Source organism: Paroedura picta, chromosome 3, assembly GCF_049243985.1.
Source record: "Paroedura picta isolate Pp20150507F chromosome 3, Ppicta_v3.0, whole genome shotgun sequence".
Lineage (NCBI taxonomy): Eukaryota > Metazoa > Chordata > Lepidosauria > Squamata > Gekkonidae > Paroedura > Paroedura picta.
The window spans coordinates 5,230,578-5,246,405 of record NC_135371.1 but is presented as its reverse complement, the minus strand read 5'-3'; the positions used below and the strand labels follow the sequence as shown (position 1 = coordinate 5,246,405).

General features: G+C 47.6%; 2 protein-coding genes across 2 annotated transcripts; both read left to right on the top strand.

The window, feature by feature from the left end:
• Window positions 1–1,332: 1,332 nt before the first annotated feature.
• Window positions 1,333–2,456, top strand: LOC143833868 (vomeronasal type-2 receptor 26-like). Its single transcript, XM_077330094.1, has 2 exons — window positions 1,333–1,942; window positions 2,448–2,456. Exons 1-2 carry the CDS (start codon window positions 1,406–1,408, stop codon window positions 2,454–2,456), a joined length of 546 nt encoding a protein of 181 aa, XP_077186209.1. The 5' UTR covers window positions 1,333–1,405.
• Window positions 2,457–3,439: 983 nt separating this feature from the next.
• On the top strand, window positions 3,440–14,822 carry LOC143833867 (vomeronasal type-2 receptor 26-like). Its single transcript, XM_077330093.1, has 6 exons — window positions 3,440–3,510; window positions 8,045–8,151; window positions 9,232–9,482; window positions 11,363–11,590; window positions 11,811–11,937; window positions 13,912–14,822. The coding sequence occupies exons 1-6, from the start codon at window positions 3,440–3,442 to the stop codon at window positions 14,820–14,822; spliced, it is 1,695 nt and encodes a 564-aa protein (XP_077186208.1).
• Window positions 14,823–15,828: the final 1,006 nt, after the last annotated feature.

The window sequence follows — 15,828 nt, the reverse complement described above, 5'->3', positions numbered from 1 at the left end:
CAGGACAGGCCCTTGTACCCCGACATGTGCCAACATTCCATGAGAAGGGTTCAGGGGATGAGGCTGCCCGTGCCCATCCAGCCACAGGGCTGTGTGGCAGTCGATTCCAGGTGCCTTGGCACGGGAGGTGGGGAGCCCCTTTAGGGGAGGGTGGGTGGGTGTTGGGGCTTGTGGGAATGGTGGGGGTGGGGCCGGTTCCATGGAGGTGAAGGCATCAACCGTCGCTGCTTCACGCCTCGTATCTCATGTGACTCCAGCCGTTTCCCCGGTGGTGTCTTGAGCTGGCACCCCCGCCATGATGATAGCCGGTTGAGAGAGATAAAGGTCATGTAGTGCTCCCTCCCAGGAGTGCAGGTGTTGGATTTCGGAGGTCCGGAATGCTTAAACTCCTCTGTGTGAATGAGCATCTCCAATTCTCGGCCCACCACAGGTCCCAAGGACCCTCCCATTCCCGTTGCAAGTCATGACTGCGGGAACGGTTGGGGCAGGAGCCAGGTGTCATTCCAGAAGGGGTCTGCCCCGGTCAAGGGATCCAGCAGTGCCCCTTCCCCTGCCGGGAAGGTCGGCTTTGGACTCCAGAGCTCCCGATGTGGCAGCCAATCCTGTTGCCTTGGCTGATCCTGATGGTTCAACCAATTTGTCCTCCAGTCATAACTCGTCCCAATAAAATTGTCAAGGTTGGGGACCACTGTAATAGAGCACTGAGCCCTATATTAAAACTGAGGTCTATCTAGGCCACTGGAGTTTGCAGTAGCTCTACCATATCTGAGGGAGTTTTGTTTTGATCCCCCAGGAACCCCTTTTGGTGAGGATATCCAGGTGGAACCAGCAAGGCTGACTTGCAGTGTTTTCCATCTACCCTTGAGGTTCTGTTCTTTGGCATAACTGGTGCTTTCACTGAGTCCTATTCTTGATCTGGTTGACTTTTGAAAACACGTCTTTTTGAAGCCAAAACACCTTTGGCCTTCCTAACTGATGACCCTGATTGGGTGAGTGACATGGGGAGCACATCCATGTTGATCTTTCAGGTCCTCTTGGTGACACTCCATACCAGTAACAACGAAACCCAAAATCAGAATGGACAGTTTGTTTGTTGTACTTTTATAGTACTAACAAACAATTTAACGCCCTGATGGAATTTGGCTCTATGGAATGCAAAGGAATCCAAATTGTGGTGGATATGAATTAGACACACATGATGCTGAAGTCTCTCTTTTCCCTTCCAGATGCAAATCGTTGCAGCAAATGCCCAGAAGATCAGTATCCCAACCCAGAACACACTCAATGTATTCCCAAAAAGGTGACTTTCCTTTCTTATAAGGAAACTTTGGGGGTTACCTTCATCACTTTGGTCCTGTTCTTGTCCATAGCCACACTTCTAATTCTAAGAGTCTTTCTTAGAAATATGGACACGCCGATAGTCAAAGCCAACAACCGAGACCTCACCTTCATTCTTCTCATCTCACTCCTGCTTTCCTTCCTGTCCTGCCTTCTATTCATTGGTCAGCCAAGGAGGGTGACCTGCCTTCTCCGACAAACAGCCTTCTGCATCATCTTCTCAGTTGCCATCTCTTCAGTGTTGGCTAAAACAGTCACTGTGGTGGTGGCCTTCATGGCCACCCAGCCAGGGAACAGGATGAGGAAATGGGTGGGGAAGAGTCTGGCAAAGTCCATTGTCCTTTCTTGTTCCACTATTCAAATTGGTTTCTGTGCCTTCTGGCTGGGCATCTCTCCACCTTTCCCAGAGTTTGACATGCACTCCCAGCATGGACAGATCATATTGCAATGCAATGAGGGGTCTGTGGCCATGTTTTATGGTGCCCTGGGCTACATGGGCTTCCTGGCTGCCATCTCCTTCATAGTCGCATTCCTAGCTAGGAACCTTCCAGGGGCCTTCAACGAAGCCAAGCTGATCACCTTCAGCATGCTGGTCTTCTGCAGTGTTTGGGTGTCCTTTGTGCCCACCTACCTGAGCACCAAGGGGAAATACATGGTCACCGTGCAGGTCTTCTCCATCTTGGCCTCCAGTGCTGGGCTGTTGGGCTGCATCTTCATCCCAAAATGTTACATCATTGTAAAGAAGTCTGGTCTGAATATCAAGGACCATCTCAGGAGGAAAGGTCAAGATGGAAGTTAATTCTCTGGAGATATTTTTCATTTTAAACCAGTGTTGTCCATAAAATGGACTCTCCAAGTTAACTCTCTGGTATATTAATGATGAAAATGTTCTTTACATCCATCTTGAGAGCCACAAATAATGAAGTCAAATATTTTACAATACAGCTATGGAAGCACCTGATTTCCATAATAATGATTTTTGAGCTCAACCTGTTAACATTTGTTCCTCTAATTCAACATACTTACTGAACATCTTATCTAGTATGAGTTTTTGCATCGATAGAGGGGAAGATTACCCGCTGTCTCATTGATTTGTTCATTTAGAACAGGTTTATTAAGACATTTCCACCTACTCAGGTTCCTCAAGGCCGTGAACATAAATATAACGTTTTGCATTTTAAACCTGTGTTGTGTGTGAAGATCAGGCTCCCACTCAGATGGTCCCCCTGAGGCATTGGTATCGGAAGCTCTGTTGAGCCCAGGCGGCAGGAGAGAGTGGTTGTTGTCATGGGGTGGTTTGTACTGGGGTTTTCTATGGATGTCATTGGGTTTTTAATTGTTGTTTCATGGGGGTTTATGGTGCGGGTCATTCTTGTAAACTGCCATGAACCACTTGGGAGTGGTGGTCTAGAACAGTGGTCCCCAACCTTTTTATCACCAGGGACCACTCAACGCCTTTTACTGAGGCCCGGTGGGGGGGTAGTTTACTCCTCTACTCTCAACCACTGCCCTAACACTCTCTGGTCGCTCTGGTAATGTTTAAACATCCCTTCAAAATAAGATACAGACACGCCACAGCAATGAACATAAGGAACATTTTATTTTCATGGAAATTTTAGCTCATGACAATGACAAATCAATGGGAACCCTGAGCTTGTTTCTGTGCAACGAGATAGTCCCATCTGGGAGTGATGGGAGACAATGACACCCGAAGTGTGTTGTAAAGGGCCGGGGGGGGGGTGACGAAAAGGGCCGGGGGGGGGGGGAGAAGGCGTCCTTCGGGGCCCACCTCCAATTAGTCGAAGGACCACATGTGGTCCGCAGCCCACAGGTTGGGGATCGCTAGTCTAGAAGATGAAATAGAAATAAAATTAGCTCGCGCTTGCTTTTTCAGTGAGAAACCTTAACTATTTAACAAATCTGAATCATTGAACAGGGTACAAGCTAGTGGATGCATCGGGGGTGGCAAATCAACTCCTTTTTATTGCTTTCACAACCAACTCAGTTAAGAGTTTCATGTTATATGGGACCCAACATTATTGTACCCTTTGAACTTGGTTGGGATTTGTTTGGGTATGTTTTGTGGCACTTCCTAACGGGAATGGGTGCTCCAACATCCTCTCCGTCCACCCATTTGTTAGCAGAGTCCGGGAACCCTTTCCACGGAACAAGGTACTGTGGGCACTTTCTCTGGAGACTGGAGTCAAGTACTTTCGATAATGGGTCTCATCCCCCACCATGATAGGCCTTGTGGAATTCATCTGGAGCCCTCTCTTTCAAGTCTGTGGTGGAGGCAGGGCTAATCACAGAATCACAGAATCATAGAGTTGGAAGGGGCCATGCAGGCCATCTAGTCCAACCCCCTGCTCAACGCAGGATCAGCCCTAAGCATCCTAAAGCATCCAAGAAAAGTGTGTATCCAACCTTTGCTTGAAGACTGCCAGTGAGGGGGAGCTCACCACCTCCTTAGGCAGCCTATTCCACTGCTGAACTACTCTGACTGTGAAATTTCCCCCCCTGATCTCTAGCCTATATAGTTGTACTTGAAGTTTAAACCCATTACTGCACGTCCTTTCCTTTGCAGCCATCGGAAACAGCATCCTGCCCTCCTCCAAGTGACAACCTTTCAAATACTTAAAGAGGGCTATCATGTCCCCCCTCTCAACCTCCTTTTCTCCAGGCTGAACATTCCCAAGTCCCTCAACCTATCTTCAAAGGGCTTGGCCCCTTAGCCCCAGATCATCCTTGTCGCTCTCCTCTGTACCTTTTCAATTTTATCGACGTCCTTCTTGAAGTGAGGCCTCCAGAACTGCACACAGGACTCCAGGTGGGGTCTGACCAGTGCCGTATACAATGGGACTATGACATCTTGTGATTTTTATGTGATGCCCCTGTTGATACAGCCCAAAATGGCATTTGCCTTTTTTACCGCTGCATCACACTGCCTGCTCATGTTTAGCTTACAATCCACAAGTACCCCAAGGTCTCGTTCACACACAGTGCTACCTAGAAGCGTATCCCCCATCCAGTAGGCATGCTTTTCATTTTTCTGACCCAGATGCAGAACTTTACACTTATCTTTATTAAATTGCATCTTGTTCTCATTTGCCCATTTTTCCATTGTGTTCAGATCTCGTTGAACTCTGTCTCTATCTTCCGGAGTATTTGCCAGTCCTCCCAATTTGGTGTCATCTGCAAACTTGATGAGTAGTCCCTCCACCCCCTCATCTAGATCATTAATAAATATGTTAAAAAGTACCGGGCCGAGCACCGAGCCCTCGCTACTCACCTCCCTCCAGTCTGATGAAACACCACTGACAACAACTCTTTGAGTGCGGTTCTCTAACCATTTCCCTATCCACCTAACTGTCTGAAAATCCAGATTGCAGTCCTTCAATTTATCCATCAGAACATCATGGGGAACCTTGTCAAAAGCTTTACTTATCCAAGTAAACAACATCAACCGAACCACATGTGTCTGGCTTCTAGTTTGTACTGTGAGGCCAAAACTTCCCAGCAAGTCTTTTATGAGGGGGAGGGGGTAGGCATTTGTCTTCGAGACAGTGTTTATGGCACGATACTCAGTACACAGGCAGAACGTCCAATCTTTCTGCTTTGCAAACAACACTGGGGCTGCCGGCGGCGAAATCACTGGCCGAATGAAGCCTTGTGCCAAGTTTCGGACGATAAACTTGTACAATTACTCTAGTTCGGCTGGGCTCATGTAATACAGTTTAGCCTTTGGGAAGGGAGCCCCAGGGGTGAGTTCTATGGCACAGTCTGTTGCCCTATGGCGAGGGAGTTGGTCACATTCTTCCTCAGAAAACGCTCTAGCCATGTCTTGATATGGGGGGGAGGACTCCTGGGGCTTTGAGTGTAAACCTAAGGTCCGCAGCCAGTGGTTCAGGTGGGCTGGGTGGCTACCTTCTCCCACTGCTATCCCCGTCTCCACAGTCTGTGGCTCCTCCCCTGTTTGATTAAACCAGAAGTGGAGATGGCAGCTGTGATAGTTGAACAATACCATTTTCTCATCCCAGTCTTCCTCTGGCCTGTGGGTGTCCAACCAGTCTATTCCAAGCAGGATTGAGTATCCTGCAATGGGGCTATAGTCATGGAGATCCCCTCACAACGGGCCCCAAAGGTCAAGGCTAGGGGTGTTGTCACACGGGAGATTAGTTTTCCTCCCACCAGGGCCCCATTGATGTGCCTCATCACAATGGGTTTATCCTGTTCAACAGTCAAGCTCCAACCCGCACACCAGTTCCGGCTTTATCAGTGTGGTGGAGCAACCAGAGTCAACACACACTTCAATGTCCAGTTCTGACCCATCTTTTCATTGATTAACCAGGCCAGTAGCAGGATGCGGGGGAAGAACCTTTTCTGGTGGTGCTTGTGCCCCTCTTAATCTGACCCACCGAAGGGCACCTCGCTTTGTGGATCATAGAAGTTTTCCGGGGGTGAAGTCTGCTCCTTCCCATCCACACGTGTGTCTTCAGTCTTGCCTTCCGTGCAAACTGGAGCCAGCATGGAGCATGGATGGGGATTTGCGGGGGTCTCGCGAGGGGCTGTTTTGAGTTGCTGAACTGTGCTGGGGGCCGGGCAACTGGCCACCCGGGTTGTGGGCTTCAAGCTAGTCTTTCTTTTGGGGGACTCTGCCACAAAGTGGCCATGCCTTCCACATTCCAAGCAGTCCGAGTTGGTGGTGCCTATCACAGCTCCGCTGCAGGAATGCACTTCAAAACCTTTCAAGTCGGGGTGCTTCCTGGGCACCCACTCTGGGAAGCAGGACCCAGCCTCTGTTGCTGCTTCCAAAGTTTGTACTCCACTTGGTCTGCCTCCAGTGGACTGGCTCTCTGGAAGCAAGAAGAAGAAGAAGAGTTGGTTCTTATATGCCGCTTTTCCCTACCCAAAGGAGGCTCAAAGCGGCTTACAGTCGCCTTCCCATTCCTCTCCCCACAACAGACACCCTGTGGGGTGGATGAGGCTGAGAGAGCCCTGATATTCCTGCTCAGTCAGAACAATTTTATCAGTGCCATGGCAAGCCCAAGGTCACCCAGCTGGCTGCATATGGGGGAGTGCAGAATCGAACCCGGCTCACCAGATTAGAAGTCCACACTCCAAACCACTACACCAAACTGGCAAGCATCCAAGTCCTGCTCCAAGGGTGCCCCGTGGGTGTAGATCCCATCCACAATCATAAGATGTAAGACCCTTTGCTTTAGGATGCTTAGGGCTGATCCTGCGTTGAGCAGGGGGTTGGACTAGATGGCCTTTATGGCCCCTTCCAACTCTATGATTCTATGATTCTATAAAAGCTTGCATCTGAGGGTAATCATTGAGGGCCTTCACCCTACAAACAGGGTATGCAAGTCACCGACGTACTGTGCTACAGGCCTTCCCTTCTGCCGACAGTGTTGTAAGACGAATACTGCAAGACACAGGGCTGGTCAATGAAGTCAGCAGGGCTTGCTATATAGTAGCAAATGGAAACTGAGTGACAAATTGAAGAGGTTCGACAAGGTAATCGGCTTGAAATCTGGATTTTTACGACCCCCCCCTACCCCCCGGTTAGTAGAGGACACTGGAAGGGTTTCCCAAATACATATTTTTAAAACTGGTTGAACATTTATGAGGTGATATGACCATATATGGTCATGTATGTTTACCCCCCCCCCAATGACTAGTTATAGGTCTGTAGGGGGAAGGGAAGGGGAGGGGCCCTGAGTGGGCGTGTCCACAGCTCTGCTTCCCAACCATATTCCGGATGATGGCTCCACTTCTGGGGTTTCTGAAAGTCTGAAGAATGTTTCAGGGGTTCCTCAATGGTAAAAAAGTTGAGAAGCATTGGCTTAAATGAATAACCTTCAATCTCTTAAAGAAAACTGGAGAACATTTAGAATTCAATAGGAAGTGTGACTCTGTTGAGACTGGATGTGAACAATCGTGAGTGGACTGTAGGAAGAAAAGAAAGTGGGATCGTTGCAACCTTAATGAACATTTTGTGCTTGTGGCCCTCCTTCCCCCAGCAGCACCAAGCTCCTCTGGCTGATGGATGCTCAAAAGTGAACTCTGGTTCAGGGGTCAAGACTACTGTTGCCTGGTGTGATTGTCATGGCAGCCAGTGGGAAAGCAAATGACCCCTGGGTTTGAACCCAGTCTCCCATCCCCCTGGTCAAATCTTCTGCCATGATGACCTACTCTGAAGTTTGTTTTCCCCGTAAAGTTAGGCCTAACTCAGTTGCCCTTTTCACCCTCTCTGCACAGGTGGTCAATCACAGAGTCCAGAGCACGGCAGGTTTCCCCCCTTATAATTATCCATATCATGGTGATTTATTCTGCAGATCAGCAAAGCTCCTGGGATTTCTCAAAAGTTCACTCTGAAACCAGTCATGTAAACATGAGGACCAACAGCAGGGTGATGTAATATCTTGAAACAGGCCTGGAAAATCTGGTGTATAAAAGACTTTTCTCCTAATGTATTCAGGGGTAGCCTGGGGGGGAGGGGACACTGTATCACCGTGATGCTAGTGATCCTTCCCTTTCAGTCTAACCAAGGGCAGGACTGCTCACGTGACAGCAGCCACGTTCTTACCAGGGACAGTTCTTTTTATCAATCTCTGAGAGCCCTCTCCTGGGTGGGGAAAAGGTGCACACAGGAAAGAATGGCATTGCTTCTTCTCCTGCTGCTTCTTCTTTCTGCCTGCAGGGTGGTGAGTGCCAAATGCCCATTCACTGGGATCATGGATGAGCTGAAACCCTTTAACATCTTCCGGACAGGAGACCACCTCATTGCTGGGCTTCTCACTTTTGTGGGTAATAAACGTCCGTCGCCAACCTTCAGGGTGTCTCCCTTTTTAAATGAGAAATGGTAAGTCAGTCCTTGGGGAAACGTTTAAATGTATGTGATGGGACAGATTTCTGGGTTCGTATTACTAGATTTCAGGGCGCTGTTTGCTTCAATCCCCTGCATCTAAGAAGTGAGCGAAATTGGATGTTTTCCACTTCCAAGAGTCTGGGGGGTTAAACATCTTACATCAGACTCTCCAAGTGGTAAGACTCACAGCCAAGAGATACGCCTTATTTGATTTATAACTGTTAAATGGAACATAGATTTTGAGTGGCAATCATTGAGGAAGTATCAGAAGTTGAATGATTAATCTACCTAGTATACCTAATAAGACTGGATGAGAGACTCATTATTTTGGCCTTTTGATTCTGCACGGAAGGCATAGTGTCGGGTGGACCCCCGGCTTTTCCGCTCGGAAGACACGAGCCGGAGTTTTGTACTGTAAAACGGGGTACCGTCCCACTGACATTTCCCCCATGTGGCCCAGAGCACTGCAGCCACATGATGGTGCTGGGTGGTGGTACATTGGGAGGGCCCATCACAGTTCCTGCTGCAGACACTGGATTGTCAGCCGATACAGATTAATGCTCTGGCTGTCTGCGGTAATACCGGAGATATCCCCCTTTTCTTGCTCTGCGGCTCCTAGATGCCTGAGTCAGGATGGTGGAAGGGTAGCCCCTGGCCGGTGTCGATGTCATGTGGCTTCAGAGGTTTCTGTCGCATCCAGATGAGAGGCATGTCAGGGTTTTCTCCCCGTGCAGAATCGGTCTGTCATTATTTGTAGACATTCCTGACTTGGATAGAGCAGACGTCTGCTTTGCTGAAAGGGAGCTTCAAATGTGTTCATGTTTATTCCCTTTCCTGGCTGCCACCCATTAATCCAGTTTGTGTGATCATCACTGCAAACCATCAGAGCGGCTTCTGCTCATACTTGGTAATGCCTCAGTAAGGCGCAAGTTTATGGCATCCCTGGACAATGTGACATGTATACATATTTTTTGGCAGGGCAGTACAAATGAAATGGCACCTCCTTGCCTTCTCATTAGCCATTCAGGAGGTCAACCAGAACCCCAGGCTCTTACCGCAAAATATCACCCTGGGCTACACCATCTATGAGAACCTTGTCCTTCCCAGACTGAGCTACGATGCTTTGATAGACCTGCTACCCTCTGCCCAGGAGACAGTTCCAAACTACAAATGTGGCAAACAGAACAGTCTCTTGGCTGTTCTTGAAGCATCTTATTCTGTCATCTCCGCTGACAGTTCAACACTCTTGGACACCTACAAAATCCCTCAGGTATGAATCAGGGACGGGGCAATGGCTCTGGAGAAACATGGGTGGACATAAAAATGTTTCTGGTACAGATCAAAAACAGCTTTCGGGAGAATTGAAAGGGATTTGAGAGTGGATTCAAGTCCTCTGGATGTTCAACTGCATCCCCCTGTAGCTGATTTTACAAGATTTTGGAACAGTTTGTTGACTTGGGGAGCAGCAGGGAGAGGGAAAAAAATCTTCTCTCTGCCGAAAGGAACAGTCTTTGGAAGAGCACATCTAATAGAGACTCTTTGTTGCAAAACATACTTCATGAGGAAGAAATTTGTATATCCATGTAATTTGGATTTATTATAAGTTTTACATCAGGGTTTTTTCCTCATTAAAACTTCAATGTTGTGTCCAGGGATACTTTCTCAATCACCTGGTCATTGGGATGTTAGGGGATGAGTTTACCCCTAGGACAAAATCCCCTCTCCACTTCTGATGCTGGAAGGTCAGATCCCCCACCCCACTGAAATGGACCCACAGAGGGTGAAATCTCTCTCAGGAAAGGTCTCGGCTGAAACTGGTCCCTGCCATTGAAGGATTTTTTTTGGATTATCATCATAGAGTTGTATAAGGTGTTTTGCTTTTGACTGATGCTTTGATTGTGATGAAATCCGAATATGTCCTTTCCCCCATCAGGTCAGTCATGATTCGGATTTGATTGTACTTAAGGATCAAAGTCAGTTTCCTTTTTTCTACCAACTGGTTCCACCGGAAGAAGCCGAATACCGGGGAATTGTCAGGCTGCTCCTGCATTTCCGATGGACGTGGGTTGGTCTCTTCGTTTCAGACACTGAGAGCGGGGAGAAGGTCAAGGGCACCTTGACCCCTCTCATGCTCAGGAGCGGCATCTGCGTTGCCTTTGAAGAAAGGATGTCCATTCAGGGTATTAAATCCAATGTTTGGCCAGCAGAAAGAATGCAGAACTTGAGGTCATTCTTCAGTCAAGACCAAGTCAATGTATTTGTGTTCTATGGAACATTTGTATCTATAATATATCTTGAAAGTTTAATAAAGAAGGTGGAAGATGCCATGGATGTCAGACGCGGTAAAATTTGGCTCACAACCCTTTTGCTGGACACCCTCTTCAGCTTGGTGTGTGATCCCTTCCTTGTTAAGCTCCCCATGCATGGATCTCTCTCCGTCAAGACCCAGACAAAGAAAAGAAGGATGTCTCTCTATTCACAAGCATGTCACCCTCTGTTTGAGGAGTTTCGGAGAACAGGATTTGATCCGGTCTACTCAAAGCCCCTTTTGTCTTGGAGAGGCCATCTGAGATACAGGGAGAAAGAGGGGCTGCAAGACAGACCCTGGGAGGTCCTCAAAGAACTCCTGCCTCCCAGGGCCTGCAATGTTTACTCCTCCATCCTGGCGGTGGCCCGTGCATTACATGATGCCTACTCCTCCAGGTCTGAAAGGACAACAAGGGCTGGAGGAAGGAGACGAGAACATGAGCGAATCCAGCCTTGGCAGGTATCCATTCCCCTGTGAATGAAGAATACTAATCAGCAGTTTCTCTTTGAAAGGATTATTGTGCATCCAGTCTAGGATGGTTGTCACATAGCCATTAGCAAATGTCTGAGGCACATCCAATGTTGGACTCTCTTTGGGAACTCCCTCATAGAATCATACTATCCTAGAGTTGGAGGGGGCCATATGAACCATCTAATCTCACCCCCTGCTCAATGGAGGATCAGCTTTAAGCCTCCAGGATAAGAATCTGTCCAGCCGCTGTTTGAAGACCACCATTGAGGGGAAGCTCACCATCTCCTTAGACAGTCAGTTCCTGTGCTGCGTAGAAAATTTGTTCTTGTCTTTGGTCTTCTAAACTCTGTTATTTCTCCCTGTGATTCCAGCTTCATCCTTTCCTGAGACGCTACCAGCATCAAAACACTTCTGTGGGTGGAATCGATTTGGGTGAAAATGGGGCCCTGGAAGCCAACTTGGACATTGTGAACATGATCATGTTGACCAACCTTTCCTTCCAGAGCGTCAAAGTTGGGAGCATTGAAAGACAGGCCTCGGGGGAGATGAAGCTGACCCTGGATCAGGCTGCTATTGTGTGGCCCCCCTGGTACAAGCAGGTGGGGAGATTGGTTGTGTAAGGTCTAAACATCTATTCAGTGTCATCCATGTGAGATTTCTGAGCTTTTCAGTTTAAATAATAGTTAAATTGGCTAGCAATAAGCACGTGGAATGTAACTTTCATCATATCTGCCTTTTATAAATCTTATATTAAAAATGCCCTTCCCCAGTGAATGAGATCTCCTTTCCTCAAATAAAGCTCCTTGTCTTTGTCTGCAGAGGATGCCTGATTCCAGGTGTGCCAACAGCTGCCTCCCTGGATATGTGAAGGTGGCCCTGGAAGGGAAGCCCATTTGCTGCTTTGACTGTTCTCTGTGTGGGGAAGGAACCATCTCCTCTCAGGAAGGTGGGTGACGGGGGAAAAGGATGTTCTCCTGGCTATGGAGCTAAGAATCCATTTGTGTTTTTCTCAGCATTGTTCTAGAATTTTGCGGACAAATTGTTCTTTTCCAGTTTTCAAAGGAGAGACCTCCTGGGGAGAGGCTTCTGGGTAATTGCTGGTGAGTGTGGAGAGAAGTTCAGCTCCATCAGGCATTGTTGCTTTCAGTGCCATTCATGGTTGTTGATAGAATCATAGAGTTGGAAGGGGCCATACAGGCCATCTAGTCCAACCCCCTGCTCAACGCAGGATCAGCCCTAAGCATCCAAGAAAAGTGTGTATCCAACCTTTGCTTGAAGACTGCCAGTGAGGGGGAGCTCACCACCTCCTTAGGCAGCCTATTCCACTGCTGAACTACTCTGACTGTGAAATTTTTCCCCCTGATATCTAACCTATATCGTTGTACTTGTAGTTTAAACCCATTACTGCGCGTCCTTTCCTCTGCAGCCCTCCTCCAAGTGACAACATTTCAAATACTTAAAGAGGGCTATTATGTCCCCTCTCAACCTCCTTTTCTCCAGGCTGAACATTCCCAAGTCCCTCAACCTATCTTCATAGGGCTTGGTCCCTTGGCCCCAGATCATCTTCGTCGCTCTCCTCTGTACCCTTTCAATTTTATCTACATCCTTCTTGAAGTGAGGCCTCCAGAACTGCACACAATACTCCAGGTGTGGTCTGACCAGTGCCGTATACAATGGGACTATGACATCTTGTGATGCAACGCCATCCATGGTGGTCCTTCATTTGCAGGGTCAGTTCTCTCAGGAGAATCAGGCTTCATTGGAGTCTTTGAGGACGTAACTGTAAGCATTGTTATGTGTCCCCCAAATGTTCCGCAATCCCATTGGATCCTGTGACCCATTGATATCACTCAGGGCAGAGCAGTGATTTGGGGCCACTTGTGCTTCTACTGGGCTGGTTTGAGAATACAGTGGGATCGTTCAATTTATTTCTAACTGAATGAGAATCTCCACACACAATGTTTAAGTCATGATTGTTTCTTTGGCTTAGTTTCAGCCATTTATTTCTAGTAGAGCACTCCCCCCTATACTAACGCTGAGGTCTATCTCTGCTAAGCCTCCAGTGGACGGAACGTGAAATGCTGCTCTTGAGCACCACTTGATCTACCTCCACCGCCAAACTGCTGACTCAGCCTCCCGTCAGCTGACCTTCAAAGGACCAATGGCGTTTCTCCCAGTTGGGACCGAGGCTTCAAGGCTGGGCAGTGTTTGCAGAGGGGAGGGAATGCTGTACTAAAGAAGTTTAGAAGAAGGAGAGTTGGTTCTTATATGCCGCTTTTCTCTATTCAAAGGAGTCTCAAAGCGGCTTACAATCCCCTTCCCTTTCCTCTCCCCACAACAGACAACCTGCGAGGGAGGGGAGGCTGAGAGAGAGCTTATATTACTGCTTGGTTACATGTGGGGGAGTGCAGAATCCAACCCGGCTCACCAGATTAGAAGACGGCATTCCTAACCACTACACCAAGCTGGCTCTCAGCAGCTCTCCTATATCTGAGTTATATTTTTATCACCCAGGAACCCTTGAGGTGGAAAAATGCATGTTAAACCAGCAATGCTGGTTTGCAATGTTTTTCATCTCCCCGTGAGCATCGGTTGTTCTTCCACATAATTGGTGCTTTCACTCAGTCCTCTTTTTGATTTCGGTGACATTTGAACAGAAGTCATCCGAAACAGCTTTGGCCAGCCTAACTTTACATAGGGAGCACCTCCCTGTTGATCTTTCAGGTCCTCTTGGTGACAGTCCACACCAGTAGCCACAACACCCAAAGACACAATGGACATTTAGCATTGTAAAAGTACCCCCCCCCAAAAAAAAGCTCTCCCTCATGGAATTTGACTCTATGGAATGCAAATGAATCCATTTTGAGGTGGATATGAATTAGATAAATATGATGCTTTAGTCTCTCCTTTTTCCTTCCAGATGCAAATCGTTGCACCAAATGCCCAGAAGATCAGTATCCCAACCCTGACCACACTCAGTGCATTCCCAAAGAAGTGACTTTCCTTTCTTATGAAGAGACTTTGGGGGTTACCTTCATCACTTTGGTCCTGTTCTTGTCCATAGCCACACTTCTCATTCTGAGAATCTTCATTAGAAATATGGACACGCCAATAGTCAAAGCTAACAACCGAGACCTCACCTTCATTCTTCTCATCTCACTCCTGCTTTCCTTCCTGTCCTGCCTTCTATTCATTGGTCAGCCAAGGAGGGTGACCTGCCTTCTCCGACAAACAGCTTTCAGCACCATCTTTTCAGTTGCTGTCTCCTCTGTGTTGGCTAAAACAATCACTGTGGTGGTGGCCTTCATGGCCACCCAGCCAGGGAACAGGATGAGGAAATGGATGGGGAAGAGTCTGGCAAAGTCTATTGTCCTTTCTTGTTCCTCTGTTCAGATTGGCTTCTGTGCCCTCTGGCTGGGTATCTCTCCCCCTTTCCCAGATTTTGACATGCATTCCCAGCATGGACAGATCATATTGCAATGCAATGAAGGTTCTGTGGTCATGTTTTACGTTGTCCTGGGCTACATGGGCTTCCTGGCTGCCATCTCCTTCACAGTGGCCTTCCTGGCCAGGAAGCTTCCTGGGGCCTTCAATGAAGCCAAGCTGATCACCTTCAGCATGCTGGTCTTCTGCAGTGTGTGGGTGTCCTTTGTGCCCACCTACCTGAGCACCAAGGGGAAATACATGGTCGCTGTGCAGATCTTCTCCATCTTGGCCTCCAGTGCTGGGCTGTTGGGCTGCATCTTCGTCCCCAAATGTTATATCATTGTAATGAAATCGGATCTGAATATCAAGGACCTTCTCAGGAGGAAAGGTCAAGATGGAAGTTGATTCTCTGATGATATTTTTCATTGTAAATCAGTGTTATCTGTGAAATGGACTCACAAGTTAACTCTCTGCTATACTACTGAGGGAAATTTTCTTCATATCCATCTTGAGGGTCACAAATCATGAAGATAGATTCAAGTGGGTAGCCATGTTGGTCTGTAGTAGCACAACAAAATCAGAGTCCAGTAGCATCTTTAAGACCAACAAAGATTTATTCAAGTCGTGAGCTTTCAAGTTCTTTACAGTACAACTATGGCAACACCCAATTTCTGTTGGTTTTTGAGCTCAACCTGCTTCCCAGTTGACTTGTGTTTCTTTATCCTTATTCAGTCGTATGAACATCTAGTCTTGTGTACGTTTGTGTGTAGGATAAAGGCTATTTGGGGAAGAATACCTGCTGTCACATTGATTTGTTTTTTTATAACATCTTTATTAAGTCTTTTCCACCTGGCCGGATTCCTCAAGGCCATGAACATGAAGAGATTGTACCATTTGGATGGAGCTCAGTCACGCAAGAGAGAAAAAGGGCAGAGGCATCTGATTCTGAATCACCGCATCAAGGGTAATTTTCTTTCTTTACAGACAACCATAATCATAGAATAAAAGAGTTGGAAGGGACCTCCTGGGTCATCCAGTCCAACCCCCTGCACTATACAGGACACTCACATCCCTATCGTTCCTCTACTGTGACCTGCATCCCCCTTGAGACCACCTCCACTGGCTTTATATCCCCTTTAGGACCAACCTGTCTGAAACCAAGAGTCTTTTTGTCTCTTTGAAAGCAACGCTTTATCCTCACCTCTACGCTACAGGACTGTACTGACAGCACTGAAATGGTTCTTTCATCTTATAACAAGCTCTTCCACCAGGCATTCAGTTGTGGTCAGCAGGAACCAACAACACCTGCTGGGCCCCTGAACTTCCCTCCCATAGGATGAAAGACTCCATGTCCCTGAACTGAACCATGGACCTCTTTGATTGTTATCCTCTTTTATTGCTGTCATTATTA